The sequence below is a fragment of the Armigeres subalbatus genome, chromosome 3 (genome assembly GCF_024139115.2).
Source record: "Armigeres subalbatus isolate Guangzhou_Male chromosome 3, GZ_Asu_2, whole genome shotgun sequence".
Classification (NCBI taxonomy): Eukaryota; Metazoa; Arthropoda; class Insecta; order Diptera; family Culicidae; genus Armigeres; species Armigeres subalbatus.
The window spans coordinates 325,152,738-325,167,849 of NC_085141.1; the positions used below are offsets into that span (position 1 = coordinate 325,152,738).

The window sequence follows — 15,112 nt, forward strand, 5'->3', positions numbered from 1 at the left end:
TAATTTGAAGTTAAATTAAGTTAAATTGCAGTTAAGTTGAATAAATATGAATTATCGTTGTTATTTTTTTTTTTATAAAAGCAATGTTTGTTCATAACCATACCGTATTCGAAACGCTTGTCGTGATATGTATTGCGTTCCAATCCATTGCATTTTTCTGTGAAATATATTTGTCTGATTCTTCATCTTGAACCCAATATCGCATACCCCTCAGCCCGAGCCGGATCCGGATGGCAGTGATGTTGACAGCGGTGGCGTCAGTTAGACGTTCATAGTAGCGCCTTGGAAAGTGTGTACAGGATAATCATTATCGCTGTCGGTGAAGCTTGTCGGGAGCGAGTGAGAGTGAAAAAAACGAGGAAATAAAGGTTGAAACACCCGAGGGTGGGATGTCGTAAAAGTGGTCCACGAGGGTGATTTAATTGATAAAACGGCGCACAGCGGACTCCATCAATCATCAAAAGTGTAGGAATGGCAATAACGATGTCATCACGTGGTGAGGTCACTGTGCTGCCGATGGTGACCGTGACCGGTTCGCAGGAGGCATTCAGTGAAGCTGTCACTATGACGTTCAGTTCCGTTAGTGAGCCAGCTGGGCGGAACAGCACTGGACAGGCTTTAATCCAGGATAATGCCAGCGATGTGATGACAAACGAAATGGTTCAAGTTGTGTTCTGCTTGCTGTACTCGAGTATATTCATATTGGGAATCTTTGGAAACGTGTTGGTGTGCTACGTCGTGTTTCGAAACAAGGCCATGCAGTCGGTGACGAACTTGTTCATCACTAATCTAGCCTTGTCGGACATTCTGTTGTGCGTTCTGGCGGTGCCCTTCACACCTTCCTATACTTTCTTCGGGAGATGGATTTTCGGAAAGGTTATTTGCCACACCGTACCATTGGCACAGGGCTGCAGTGTTTACATATCGACCCTGACGCTGACCTCTATAGCGATTGATAGGTTCTTCGTAATAATCTACCCGTTTCATCCAAGAATGAAGCTGTCAACCTGCATCACGATCATAGTCCTCATTTGGATCTTTTCTATGTTGGTTACGCTCCCATATGGCCTCTACATGAGCCATCACGACGATACCAATGGGACCCTGACCAACGAAACCTTATCGGAGAACCGTACATATTACTGCGAAGAACTGTGGCCTGAAGATATGCGAAAAGTATTCTCGATCGCAACATCGATCCTACAATTCGTTCTTCCTTTTATTATCATGGCCATTTGCTATATCTGCGTGTCAATTAAGCTGAATGATCGCGCCCGGTCGAAGCCCGGATCCAAAACCACCCGCCGCGAGGAAGCCGAACGGGATCGCAAGAAACGCACCAACCGAATGCTAATCGCCATGGTTGCAATTTTCGGCATCTCCTGGCTACCGTTGAATCTCGTCAATATGAGCAACGACTTCTATTTGGACATCAACGAGTGGCCATACTACAACCTGTTGTTCTTCATCGCCCACTTGATCGCCATGAGTTCAACCTGCTACAACCCTTTCCTCTACGCATGGCTGAACGATAACTTCCGGAAGGAGTTCAAGCAGGTATTGCCCTGCTTCAACCCTTCCCGTGGACGAAGCACCATCAGCACTCGTCGATCCGAACATCGAACCTGCAACGGTAATAACGACACCGTTCAGGAAACCCTCATTCCATCTTCCCAAGTGCCAGCACCGGTCTGCAGTCGATCTCCGAACACGACCACCACAACCACCACCGATTCCAACAAACCTTCCGTCGACTCGATCCTCCTTTCCGAAATCTGTCCCCCTACAATTCCCTCCGATCCGCCCCTACTCCCATCGATCCAAAGCCAGGAAACGATCGTCCTCCCGTCCGGGGTTCTGGAAACCCCCTTCGAAGTGCAACTACCTCTAACGCCCAATCTCACCAACGGACAGCGGTCCAGCACCGCTGCCACCGCCGCCACCGCCACCAACGGCGTGGGGAGTGATGGCCGCTCCCGCGCTCCGGTGCATCCCAAGCCCAGCGGCAACCCCAAACTGCAGTCGCTGATCCTGATCAACGATGGGACTTGCGGCGCCACCAAGATGCCGGAGGTGCTGTAAGACAACCCGAACCAGAGACTGAGCCACCAACAAACAAATTTATCAACATCGATTCGATACTCGTACGTGCGCATGTGTGTGTGTAATTTATGGTAAGTACCTCCTCTTGCTATGTTTTATTTTAGAACGAATATTCTTACGAAGGGAAATTGATGAACTGATGTGAACCTTCTTTGCACTTTGGGACTCTTCTGTACATTTTAGGCCAACATTTTTAGATGTTTTTGGATTGTACTATTTTCTGTTGATAAATTGAAGGGACACTATTTCTATAATATTATAAAGTTTCAGCATTGATAGCGCTATCAGCTTGACATATTTTAGTAGCAGAGCAATCCGTGCCCCTTGTTTGTCACATACCCATTGTACTTTCTGTACATGAGAAACTTACTTTCCGAAGAAGCCTTGGAAAAACTATCGAATTTCTTTTAACATGTTTACAAAAATCTCATTCAAAATTGGCAAATTATTTCAGGTTTGTATAACATATATTTGATTGTTCCAAGCTCCATTATGCATCTATTGGAACTGGAGTCAGTTTCGCGCTACTAAATTGATTGCATCGAACGTACTGCGGATCCCTCTGCTCTGCCACCGAAAGGTACCCCATATCATGTGCAGACCGTAGACGGCGACCCCGCCAACAACGGCGAACTGTGATAGGGGCGAAGGAATAACTTAATAATGGTCTCTCTATTTGTCCCGCTCGGATGTCAAATTAAAAAAGATAAATTGACCTCACTCGAAGAAGCCGCATGATTGTCGGTCGGAGACTCCGCTGTCGTCGTCGTCGTCGTTGTCGCCAGCGTTGTAACTATGTCAGTACGGTTTATATAGTTTTTGCTGGAGTGGAGTATTCATCACTGCGGTAAGATGAACTTCAAGAGCGAAATGTGAAGTGGCTGCAGGCAGCAGTTATGCAATTTGTTAGTCGTTTTCTGCAATTTCAACCGTCTGGAGGAGGAATTAGTGATAAGAGGTGTAATTTAGTAAACTTTTTTTCAACTTACAGTTTGAGCTGACTGCTCGACAAGTTGAAAATGTGAGACTTTATTCATCGTAGTTGGGTTCATCGTTTTTATTGTTTTGACATATTTTTCAGCGTGCATTGGATATAAGTGTTGGAAATTGTAGTTTTTGTATATTTCTGCCCAGAGGTTTGCCTTCGTGTTTGAAATTCAATTTGATTTTCGAAGCAGGGTCGTTTTGTCAAAAGCCATTTGGCCGAATGCCACAAGGCCGAACCCATTTGACCGAAAAGGTCATTTGGTCAAATAGGACATTTGGCCGAATAGAACATTTGGCCGAATAGAACATTTAGCCGAATAGGACATTTGGCCGAATAGAACATTTGGCCGAATAGGTCATTTGAAAAGTGAGAAACGAGGAGTGAGAAGTAAGATATAAGAAGTGAGAAGTGAGACGTCTTAGTGAGTGAGTGAGAAGTCTCATTTTTCTCACCTCATTTCTCAATTTCCAAATGATCTATTCGGCTAGATGGTCCTTTCGGCCAAATGATTTTCAATCAAACGAGAGGAGGATCGTTTGGCCGAAAGCCATTCGGCCGAATGCCACTAGGCTCGGTTGTTGTTTGGCCATTTGGGCGATCAGACCATTAGGCCGAAAGTCATATGGCCGAATGGGTCATATGGCCGAATGGGTCATTTGCCCTAAAGGGTCGTTTGGCTGAAAGGGTGGTTTGGCCGAAAGGGTCATTAGGCCGAAAAGGTCATTTGACCGAAAGGATCATTAGGCCGAAAATGTCATTTGGCCGTAAGGGTCATGTGGCCGAAAGGGTAGTTTGACCGAAATGGTCATTTGACTGAAAAGTTCGTTGAGGACATTTGGCCGAAAAGGCCATTTGAAAAGTGAGAAATTAGGAGTAAGAAGACAGCCGTCTCAATTCTCATTCCTCATTTCTCACTTCAAACTGTAAAGGCCGAAAGGGTCGTTTGGCCGAAGGGGGCGTTTCACTTCTTCTTCTTCTTATTGGCATTACATCCCCACACTGGGACAGAGCCGCCTCGCAGCTTAGTGTTCATTAAGCACTTCCACAGTTATTAACTGCGAGGTTTCTAAGCCAGGTTACCATTTTTGCATTCGTATTATCATGAGGCTAGCACGATGATACTTTTATGCCCAAGGAAGTCGAGACAATTTCCAATCCGAAAATTGCCTAGACCGGCACCGGGAATCGAACCCAGCCACCCTCAGCATGGTCTTGCTTTGTAGCCGCGCGTCTTACCGCACGGCTAAGAAGGGTGTTTCAATACCGGCGTTTTTATCTGTTTTGTTTTGCTCCATGTTTTTAAATTTTCACCATGAGCTCATGGAAGAATGGTAGTTGGAAATCGAAAAAGATGATCTCCTGCACGTCTCACTACTTACTTCGCGCTTGACAAGTTTTTACAGTGAGAAGTGAGAAATGAGGAGTGAGAGATCAGACGTCCCACTTCTCACTCCTCATTTTTTATTCCTAACTGTGAAAAGTGAGTAGTGCGAAGTGGGTACTGAGACGTCTCTCTACTCATTTCGCGCTTTTCACTTTTTACAGTGAGAAAAGAAAAATGAAGAGTGAGAAGTGAGACGTCTCTCTTCTTATTCCTAATTTCTCACATTTCAAACGACCTATTCGGGCAAATGACCCTTTCAGCCAAATGACGCTTTCGGCCAAACGAGGCCAAATGACCCTTTCGGCCAAACGACCCTCTCTGCCAAACGCCCCCTTCGGCCAATCGACCATTTCGGCCTAATGACCCTTTCGGCCTTATGACCCTTTCGACCAAATGATCCTTTCGGCCAAACGACCCTTTGGACCAAATGGCCCTATCGGCAAACATTCCTTTCGGATAAACAACCCTTTCGACCAAATGACCCTCTCGGCCAAACGACCCTTTCGGCCAAAAGACTTTCGACCAGATGGGTTTCGGCCTAATGGTTTGTTGGGCCTAGTGGCATTCGGCCAAATGGCTTTCGGTCAAATGACCCTCCCTGAATGGGTTTCGGCCAAACGATCCTTTCCCTTAGGTCGAAAGGGTCATTTGGCCGAAAGGGTCATTTGAGCGAAAGGGTCGTTTGGACGAAAGGATCATTTGGCTGAAAGGGTCATTTGGCTGAAAGGGTCGTTTGGCTGAAAGGGTCGTTTGGCCGAAAGGGTCATTTGGCCGAAAGAATCGTTTGGCCGAAAGGGTCATTTGGCTGAAAGGGTCATTTGGCCAAAAGGGTCATTTGGCATAAAGGGTCGCTTGGCCGAAAGGGTCATGATGCTGAAAGGGTCATTTGACCGAAAGGGTCATTTTGCCGAAAAGGTCATTTTGCCGAAAAGGTCGTTTGGCCGAAAGGGTCATTTGGCCGAATAGGTCATTTGAAAAGAGAGAAACTAGAAGTGAGAAGAGAGACGTCTCAATTCTCATTCTTCATTTCTCACTTCTAACTGTGAAAAGTGAGAAGCGTGAAGTGAGTAGTGAGACGTCTCACTAACCTTTTCACACTACTCATTTTTCACAGTGAGAAGTAAGAAATGGGGAGTGAGAAGTGAAGTCTCACTCCTCACTCCTCTTTTCTCACTTCTCACTGTAAAAAATGAGGAACGTGAAGTAAGTAGTGAGACATCTCACTACTCATTTCGCGCTCCTCATTTTTTACAGTGAGAAGTGCGAAATGAAGATTGAGAAGTGAGAAATGAAGAATGAGAATTGAGCCGTCTCTTTTATCACTTCATGTTTCCTATTTCCTATTTCCTATTCGGCCAATTGACCCTTTCGGCCAAACGACCCTTTCGGCCAAACGACCCTTTCGACCAATTTATGGGAAATGGAGGTGTTTTAGAAGAAAGTAACGATAAAGAATTCTGTATGAGGGGAAAAGATGATCTCCTGCAATTAGTTTGTACTGATTAGTAGTCTTATAGGAATGAAATTTCGATTTTACTACCACTGAATCAACGCCACCTCTTGAAAGTTTTGACTGGTATCTTGTATGGTGAATGTCTTAGACTACCAAGCAATCGGTATTTTCCTCTATTTCAGCGGTTCTCAACCTTTTTCTTGAGTGGTACCCCTTGGAGCTATTGCATTAATTGAGGTACCCCCTATTTTTTGTGTATGAAAATAAGCGTAACTTATAACAGATGTGAAAAGTAGACCTTTTAAAAGAAGGCTCCACGCTTGGAAAGAGGCTTCCGAGAAGCTTAGAAATAGCCTAATAGCTTCATCTATGACTTTTATGACTATTGAGGGCTTCCGAGCCACTTGAAAGGAGGCTTCCGAGCCGCTTGAAAGGAGGCTTCCGAGCCTCTTGAAAGAAGGCTTCCGAGCCTCTTGAAAGGAGGCTTCCAGGCCACTTGAAAGGAGGCTTCCGAGCCTCTTGAAAGGAAGCTTCCAGGCCACTTGAAAGGAGGCTTCCGAGACTGCCTTTCAAGAGGCCCGGAAGCTTCCTTTCAAGAGGCCCGGAAGCCTCCCCTACAGAGGCCCGGAAGCCTCCTTCAAGAGGCCTCAGGCCTCCTTTCAAGTGGCATGGAAGCCTCCTTCAAGAGGCTCAGAGCCTTCTTCAAGAGGGCTCAGAGCCTCCTTTCAAGAGGCTCAGAAGCCTCCTTTCAAGAGGCTCAGGCCTCCTTTCAAGAGGCTCAGAGCCTCCTTTCAAGAGGCTCAGAAGCCTCCTTTCAAGAGGCTCAGAAGCCTCCTTTCAAGAGGCTCAGAAGCCTCCTTTCAAGAGGCTCAGAGCCTCCTTTCAAGAGGCTCAGAAGCCTCCTTTCAAGAGGCTCAGAGAAACCTCCTTTCAAGGGCTCAGAAGCCTCCTTTCAAGAGGCTCAAGCCTCCTTTCAAGAGGCCTGAAGCCTCCTTTCAAGAGGCTCGGAAGCCTCCTTTCAAGAGGCTCAGAGCCTCCTTTCAAGAGGCTCGGCAGCTCCCTTTCAAGAGGCTCGGAAGCCTCCTTTCAAGAGGCTCGGAAGCCTCCTTTCAAGAGGCTCGGAAGCCTCCTTTCAAGAGGCTCGGAAGCCTCCTTTCAAGAGGCTCGGAAGCCTCCTTTCAAGAGGCTCGGAAGCCTCCTTTCAAGAGGCCCGAAGGCCTCCTTTCAAGAGGCACGGAAGCCTCCTTGCAAGAAAAACATGGTAGCCTACTTTTAAGTGGCTCGGAAGCCTCCTTTCAAGAGGCTCGGAAGCCTCCTTTCAAGAGGCTCGGAAGCCTCCTTTCAAGAGGCTCGGAAGCCTCCTTTCAAGAGGCTCGGAAGCCTCCTTTCAAGAGGCTCGGAAGCCTCCTTTCAAGAGGCTCGGAAGCCTCCTTTCAAGAGGCTCAGAAGCCTCCTTTCAAGAGGCTCAGGCCTCCTTTCAAGAGGCTCAGGCCTCCCCTTTCAAGAGGCCTCAGAAGCCTCCTTTCAAGAGGCTCAGGAAGCCTCCTTTCAAGAGGCTCGGAAGCCTCCTTTCAAGAGACTCAAGCCTCCTTTCAAGAGGCTCAGGCCTCCTTCAAGAGACTCAGAAGCCTCCCTTTCAAGAGGCTCAGAGCCTCCTTTCAAGAGGCTCAAAGCCTCCTTTCAAGAGGCTCAGGCCTCCTTTCAAGAGGCTCAGGAAGCCTCCTTTCAAGAGGCTCAGAGCCTCCTTTCAAGAGGCTCGGAAGCTTTCCTTCAAGAGGCTCCGAAGCCTTCTTTCGAGAGGCTCCCAAGCCTCCTTCCAAGAGGCTCGGAAGCCTCCTTTCAAGAGGCTCGGAAGCCTCCTTTCAAGAGGCTCGGAAGCCTCCTTTCAAGAGGCTCGGAGGCCTCCTTTCAAGAGGCTCGGGGGCCTCCTCTCAAGAGGCGCAGAAGCCTCCTTTCAAGAGGCTCAGGCCTCCTTTCAAGAGGCTCAGAAGCCTCCTTTCAAGAGGCTCAGGAAGCCTCCTTTCAAGAGGCTCAAGCCTCCCTTTCAAGAGGCTCAGAAGCCTCCTTTCAAGAGCTCAGAAGCCTCCTTTCAAGAGGCTCGGAAGCCTCCTTTCAAGAGGCTCAGAAGCCTCCTTTCAAGAGGCTCAGGAAGCCTCCTTTCAAGAGGCTCAGGCCTCCTTTCAAGAGGCCTCAGAAGCCTCCTTTCAAGAGGCTCAGAAGCCTCCTTTCAAGAGAGCTCAGAAGCCTCCTTTCAAGAGGCTCAGAAGCCTCCTTTCAAGAGGCTCAAGCCTCCTTTCAAGAGGCTCAAGCCTCCTTTCAAGAGGCTCAGAAGCCTCCTTTCAAGAGGCTCAGAAGCCTCCTTTCAAGAGGCTCAGAAGCCTCTTTTCAAGAGGCTCAGAAGCCTCCTTTCAAGAGGCTCAGAAGCCTCCTTTCAAGAGGCTCAGAAGCCTCCTTTCAAGAGGCTCAGAAGCCTCCTTTCAAGAGGCTCTCTCCTTCCAAGAGGCTCGGAAGCCTCCTTTCAAGAGGCTCGGCAGCTTCCTTTCAAGAGGCTCGGAAGCCTCCTTTCAAGAGGCTCGGAAGCCTCCTTTCAAGAGGCTCGGAAGCCTCCTTTCAAGAGGCCCAGAAGCCTCCTTTCAAGAGGCCCGGAAACTTCTTTCAAGAGGCCCGGACGCCTCTTTTCAAGATGCCCGGAAGCCTCTTTTCAAGAGGCTCGGACGCCTCCTTTCAAGAGGCCCGGACGCCTCTTTTCAAGAGGCCCGGAAGCCTCCTTTCAAGAGGCCTGGAAGCCTCCTTACAAGAGTTCCGGAAGCCTCCTTTCAAGAGGTTCGGTCGCCTCTTTTCAAGAGGCCCGGAAGTATCCTTTCAAAAGGCCCGGAAGTATCCTTTCAAAAGGCCCGGAAGCCTCCTTTCGAGAGGCCCGGAAGCCTCCTTTCAAGAGGCCTGGAAGCCTCCTTTCAAGAGGCCTGGAAGCCTCTTTCAAGAGGCCTGGAAGCCTCCTTTCAAGAGGCCTGGAAGCCTCCTTTCAAGAGGCCTGGAAGCCTCCTTTCAAGAGGCCTGGAAGCCTCCTTTCAAGAGGCCTGGAAGCCTCCTTTCAAGAGGCCTGGAAGCCTCCTTTCAAGAGGCCTGGAAGCCTCCTTTCAAGAGGCCTGGAAGCCTCCTTTCAAGAGGCCTGGAAGCCTCCTTTCAAGAGGCCTGGAAGCCTCCTTTCAAGAGGCCTGGAAGCCTCCTTTCAAGAGGCCTGGAAGCCTCCTTTCAAGAGGCCTGGAAGCCTCCTTTCAAGAGGCCTGGAAGCCTCCTTTCAAGAGGCCTGGAAGCCTCCTTTCAAGAGGCCTGGAAGCCTCCTTTCAAGAGGCCTGGAAGCCTCCTTTCAAGAGGCCTGGAAGCCTCCTTTCAAGAGGCCTGGAAGCCTCCTTTCAAGAGGCCTGGAATCCTCCTTTCAAGAGGCCTGGAAGCCTCCTTTCAAGAGGCCTGGAAGCCTCCTTTCAAGAGACCCGGAAGCCTCCTTTCAAGAGGCCCGGAAGCCTCCTTTCAAGAATCCTGGAAGCCTTCTTTCAAGAGGCTCGGAAGCCTCTTTTCAAGAGGCCCGGAAGCATCCTTTCAAGAAGCCGGAAAGCATCTTTTCAAGAGGCCGGGAAGCCTCATTTCAAGAGACTGGAAGCCTTGTTACAAGAGCCTCGGATGCCTCCTTTCAAGAGGCCTGGAAGTATCCTTTCAAAAGGCCCGGAAGTATCCTTTCAAAAGGCCCGGAAGTATCCTTTCAAAAGGCCCGGAAGCCTCCTTTCGAGAGGCCCGGAAGCCTCCTTTCAAGAGGCCTGGAAGCCTCCTTTCAAGAGGCCTGGAAGCCTCCTTTCAAGAGGCCTGGAAGCCTCCTTTCAAGAGGCCTGGAAGCCTCCTTTCAAGAGGCCTGGAAGCCTCCTTTCAAGAGGCCTGGAAGCCTCCTTTCAAGAGGCCTGGAAGCCTCCTTACAAGAGGGCCTGAAGCCTCCTTTCTAGGGGCCTGGAAGCCTCATTTCAAGAGGCCTAGATGCCTCCTTTCAAGAGGCCTGGAAGCCTCCTTTCAAGAGGCCTGGAAGCCTCCTTTCAAGAGGCCTGGAAGCCTCCTTTCAAGAGGCCTGGAAGCCTCCTTTCAAGAGGCCTGGAAGCCTCCTTTCAAGAGGCCTGGAAGCCTCCTTTCAAGAGGCCTGGAAGCCTCCTTTCAAGAGGCCTGGAAGCCTCCTTTCAAGAGGCCTGGAAGCCTCCTTTCAAGAGGCCTGGAAGCCTCCTTTCAAGAGGCCTGGAAGCCTCCTTTCAAGAGGCCTGGAAGCCTCCTTTCAAGAGGCCTGGAATCCTCCTTTCAAGAGGCCTGGAAGCCTCCTTTCAAGAGGCCTGGAAGCCTCCTTTCAAGAGGCCTGGAAGCCTCCTTTCAAGAGTCCTGGAAGCCTCCTTTCAAGAGGCCTGGAAGCCTTCTTTCAAGAGGCCTGGAAGCCTCCTTTCAAGAGGCCTGGAAGCCTCCTTTCAAGAGGCCTGGAAGCCTCCTTTCAAGAGGCCTGGAAGCCTCCTTTCAAGAGGCCTGGAAGCCTCCTTTCAAGAGGCCTGGAAGCCTCCTTTCAAGAGGCCTGGAAGCCTCCTTCAAGAGGCCTGGAAGCCTCCTTTCAAGAGGCCTGGAAGCCTCCTTTCAAGAGGCCTGGAAGCCTCCTTTCAAGAGGCCTGGAAGCCTCCTTTCAAGAGGCCTGGAAGCCTCCTTTCAAGAGGCCTGGAAGCCTCCTTTCAAGAGGCCTGGAAGCCTCCTTTCAAGAGGCCTGGAAGCCTCCTTTCAAGAGGCCTGGAAGCCTCCTTTCAAGAGGCCTGGAAGCCTCCTTTCAAGAGGCCTGGAAGCCTCCTTTCAAGAGGCCTGGAAGCCTCCTTTCAAGAGGCCTGGAAGCCTCCTTTCAAGAGGCCTGGAAGCCTCCTTTCAAGAGGCCTGGAAGCCTCCTTTCAAGAGGCCTGGAAGCCTCCTTTCAAGAGGCCTGGAAGCCTCCTTTCAAGAGGCCTGGAAGCCTCCTTTCAAGAGGCCTGGAAGCCTCCTTTCAAGAGGCCTGGAAGCCTCCTTTCAAGAGGCCTGGAAGCCTCCTTTCAAGAGGCCTGGAAGCCTCCTTTCAACGGGCCCCGAGGCCTCCTTTCAAGAGGCCTGGAAGCCTCCTTTCAAGAGGCCTGGAAGCCTCCTTTCAAGAGGCCTGGAAGCCTCCTTTCAAGAGGCCTGGAAGCCTCCTTTCAAGAGGCCTGGAAGCCTCCTTTCAAGAGGCCTGGAAGCCTCCTTTCAAGAGGCCTGGAAGCCTCCTTTCAAGAGGCCTGGAAGCCTCCTTTCAAGAGGCCTGGAAGCCTCCTTTCAAGAGGCCTGGAAGCCTCCTTTCAAGAGGCCTGGAAGCCTCCTTTCAAGAGGCCTGGAAGCCTCCTTTCAAGAGGCCTGGAAGCCTCCTTTCAAGAGGCCTGGAAGCCTCCTTTCAAGAGGCCTGGAAGCCTCCTTTCAAGAGGCCTGGAAGCCTCCTTTCAAGAGGCCTGGAAGCCTCCTTTCAAGAGGCCTGGAAGCCTCCTTTCAAGAGGCCTGGAAGCCTCCTTTCAAGAGGCCTGGAAGCCTCCTTTCAAGAGGCCTGGAAGCCTCCTTTCAAGAGGCCTGGAAGCCTCCTTTCAAGAGGCCTGGAAGCCTCCTTTCAAGAGGCCTGGAAGCCTCCTTTCAAGAGGCCTGGAAGCCTCCTTTCAAGAGGCCTGGAAGCCTCCTTTCAAGAGGCCTGGAAGCCTCCTTTCAAGAGGCCTGGAAGCCTCCTTTCAAGAGGCCTGGAAGCCTCCTTTCAAGAGGCCTGGAAGCCTCCTTTCAAGAGGCCTGGAAGCCTCCTTTCAAGAGGCCTGGAAGCCTCCTTTCAAGAGGCCTGGAAGCCTCCTTTCAAGAGGCCTGGAAGCCTCCTTTCAAGAGGCCTGGAAGCCTCCTTTCAAGAGGCCTGGAAGCCTCCTTTCAAGAGGCCTGGAAGCCTCCTTTCAAGAGGCCTGGAAGCCTCCTTTCAAGAGGCCTGGAAGCCTCCTTTCAAGAGGCCTGGAAGCCTCCTTTCAAGAGGCCTGGAAGCCTCCTTTCAAGAGGCCTGGAAGCCTCCTTTCAAGCGGCCTGGAAGCCTCCTTTCAAGAGGCCTGGAAGCCTCCTTTCAAGAGGCCTGGAAGTCTCCTTTCAAGAGGCCTGGAAGCCTCCTTTCAAGAGGCCTGGAAGCCTCCTTTCAAGAGGCCTGGAAGCCTCCTTTCAAGAGGCCTGGAAGCCTCCTTTCAAGAGGCCTGGAAGCCTCCTTTCAAGAGGCCTGGAAGCCTCCTTTCAAGAGGCCTGGAAGCCTCCTTTCAAGAGGCCTGGAAGCCTCCTTTCAAGAGGCCTGGAAGCCTCCTTTCAAGAGGCCTGGAAGCCTCCTGGAAGCCTCCTTTCAAGAGGCCTGGAAGCCTCCTTTCAAGAGGCCTGGAAGCCTCCTTTCAAGAGGCCTGGAAGCCTCCTTTCAAGAGGCCTGGAAGCCTCCTTTCAAGAGGCCTGGAAGCCTCCTTTCAAGAGGCCTGGAAGCCTCCTTTCAAGAGGCCTGGAAGCCTTCTTTCAAGAAGCCTGGAAGCCTCCTGGAAGCCTCCTTTCAAGAGGCCTGGAAGCCTTCTTTCAAGAGGCCTGGAAGCCTCCTGGAAGCCTCCTTTCAAGAGGCTCGGAAGCCTCCTTTCAAGAGGCTCGGAAGCCTCCTTTCAAGAGGCTCGGAAGCCTCCTTTCAAGAGGCTCGGAAGCCTCCTTTCAAGAGGCTCGGAAGCCTCCTTTCAAGAGGCTCAGGCCTCCTTTCAAGAGGCTCAGGCCTCCTTTCAAGAGGCTCAGAAGCCTCCTTTCAAGAGAGCTCAGAAGCCTCCTTTCAAGAGGCTCAGAAGCCTCCTTTCAAGAGGCCCAGAGCCTCCTTTCAAGAGGCTCAGGGCCTCCTTTCAAGAGGCTCAGAAGCCTCCTTTCAAGAGGCTCAGAAGCCTCCTTTCAAGAGGCTCAGAAGCCTCCTTTCAAGAGGCCTCAGAGCCTCCTTTCAAGAGGCTCAGAAGCCTCCTTTCAAGAGGCTCAGAGCCTCCTTTCAAGAGGCCTGGAAGCCTCCTTTCAAGAGGCTCAGAAGCCTCTTTCAAGAGGCTCAAGCCTCCTTTCAAGAGGCTCAGAAGCCTCCTTTCAAGAGGCTCAGAAGCCTCCTTTCAAGAGGCCTGGAAGCCTCCTTTCAAGAGGCCAGAAGCCTCCTTTCAAGAGGCTCAGAAGCCTCCTTTCAAGAGGCTCAGAGCCTCCTTTCAAGAGGCTCAGAAGCCTCCTTTCAAGAGGCTCCCAGCCTCCTTTCAAGAGGCTCAGAAGCCTCCTTTCAAGAGGCTCAGAAGCCTCCTTTCAAGAGGCTCAGCCTCCTTTCAAGAGGCTCAGGAAGCCTCCTTCAAGAGGCTCAGGAAGCCTCCTTTCAAGAGGCTCAGAAGCCTCCTTTCAAGAGGCTCAGAAGCCTCTTTCAAGAGGCTCAGAAGCCTCCTTTCAAGAGGCTCAGAAGCCTCCTTTCAAGAGGCTCGGAAGCCTCCTTTCAAGAGGCTCAGAAGCCTCCTTTCAAGATGCTCGGAAGCCTCCTTTCAAGAGGCTCGGAAGCCTCCTTTCAAGAGGCTCGGAAGCCTCCATTCAAGAGGCTCAGAAGCCTCCTTTCAAGAGGCTCAGAAGCCTCCTTTCAAGAGGCTCGAGAGTCTCCTTTCAAGAGGCTCGAGAGTCTCCTTTTAAGAGTCTCGGAAGCCTCCTTTCAAGAGGCTCGAGAGTCTCCTTTCAAGAGGCTCGAGAGTCTCCTTTTAAGAGTCTCGGAAGCCTCCTTTCAAGAGGCTCGGAAGCCTCCTTTCAAGAGGCTCGGAAGCCTCCTTTTAATTTGTAGATTTGACAGATTTTTTTGTAGATTTGACAGATTTGATGAAGTTTTGGTAGGAAAAAATATTGATTGCGTAGATATCATAAAAAGGGGATCAAGTCTACTCAAATTTTAAAATTGAATGTGCTGTCGAATTCAGTATCAAAAATCGTTCATGTATACGCACAGCAATTCGAAAATTGTGCGTATTTTGAAGGAAAAATATTTTAAAAATCTGAGGACACCTTTCAAATTTTATCAAAGCAATTTCTTGGAGAGGGTTCAATTTGCCCCGAAAATTCAAAAAGTCGATTTTTGACAGCACACCAAAAAATCGATTGTGTATCATTAACAACAATAATTTAAGGATTGTCATACATCAGTAGAGTTCAATACTATATTTCTTAGAGAGTCTGTGTGGAAATCGCGTATGATTTTTTTTTTTGGCTGTGATACATCGGAAATCAGAAAAGGGGATCAAGTCTACCCAGTCTCCCCTACATATTCACATATGAGTTTACATAACATTGTAAACTTCCACAGTTATTAATTGCGAAGTTTCTAAGCCAAGTTACCATTTTGCATTTGTATATCATGAGGCTAGCAATGATACTTTTACGCCCAGGAAGTCGGGAATGGAACCCAGTCATCTTCAGCATAGTCTAGTTTTGTAGCTGCACATCTTGGCTAAGGAAGGTCCTTTTTCAATGTTATTGCGTGTTATAAAAAAATACAGGAAATACTTCTTCCATGCAATCACTTTAAAATGTTAAAATTCTAGTTGCAAAATACCGAAGAAATGCTAATGATACCATATTTTCTGCGTGATGTGAGAAAACGATTCCTAAACAAAGCCGTAATTGTTCTTTATGATCCGGAGATAATAGCATTTTTAGGTCTATAAACATTTTCCCAACGCGCAAAATTAAGTGTTTGCTTCATAGACGAGCAATAAAAACATGCACCCACAAAACCACAAATTCTCACCACTCGGATCTATTTTCCAGACAAAGCAAGCAAACCGTAAACAATTCAGCAGTCATAAAACCTAACCAAATTATACCGACAGAAACAAAATTATCCCCATCCCTCCGCGCTTGAATCAGTAATGTTCGACCGTCATGTTCATCAAATCGAGCCGAGAAGAACCCAACATTCTTGAACGCGCGCTGTTCATCTTATTACATTGTATGTTTCCAAAAGCCCGCTGCCATACATTTCGATGTTCATTACGATCCAGCTCTCTGTCGGGTACCGGTACAGAGCGGAACTCAATTTGACCCAATCCAACAGCACAGCAACGGTGCCTTGCCATTGCCATTGCCACAGCCC

At 49.5% G+C, this 15,112-nt stretch overlaps 1 protein-coding gene across 1 annotated transcript in view; it reads left to right on the top strand.

The window, feature by feature from the left end:
• The window catches only part of LOC134221106 (prolactin-releasing peptide receptor), a 193,394-nt gene that overhangs the window by 16,560 nt on the left and 161,722 nt on the right, over positions 1-15,112 (top strand). Inside the window, exon 2 of the mRNA XM_062700295.1 lies at positions 238-2,174. Coding sequence (XP_062556279.1) covers positions 472-2,082 — 1,611 coding nt within the window. The 5' untranslated portion in view covers positions 238-471 and the 3' untranslated portion in view covers positions 2,083-2,174. The remainder of the gene's footprint in view (positions 1-237; positions 2,175-15,112) is intronic.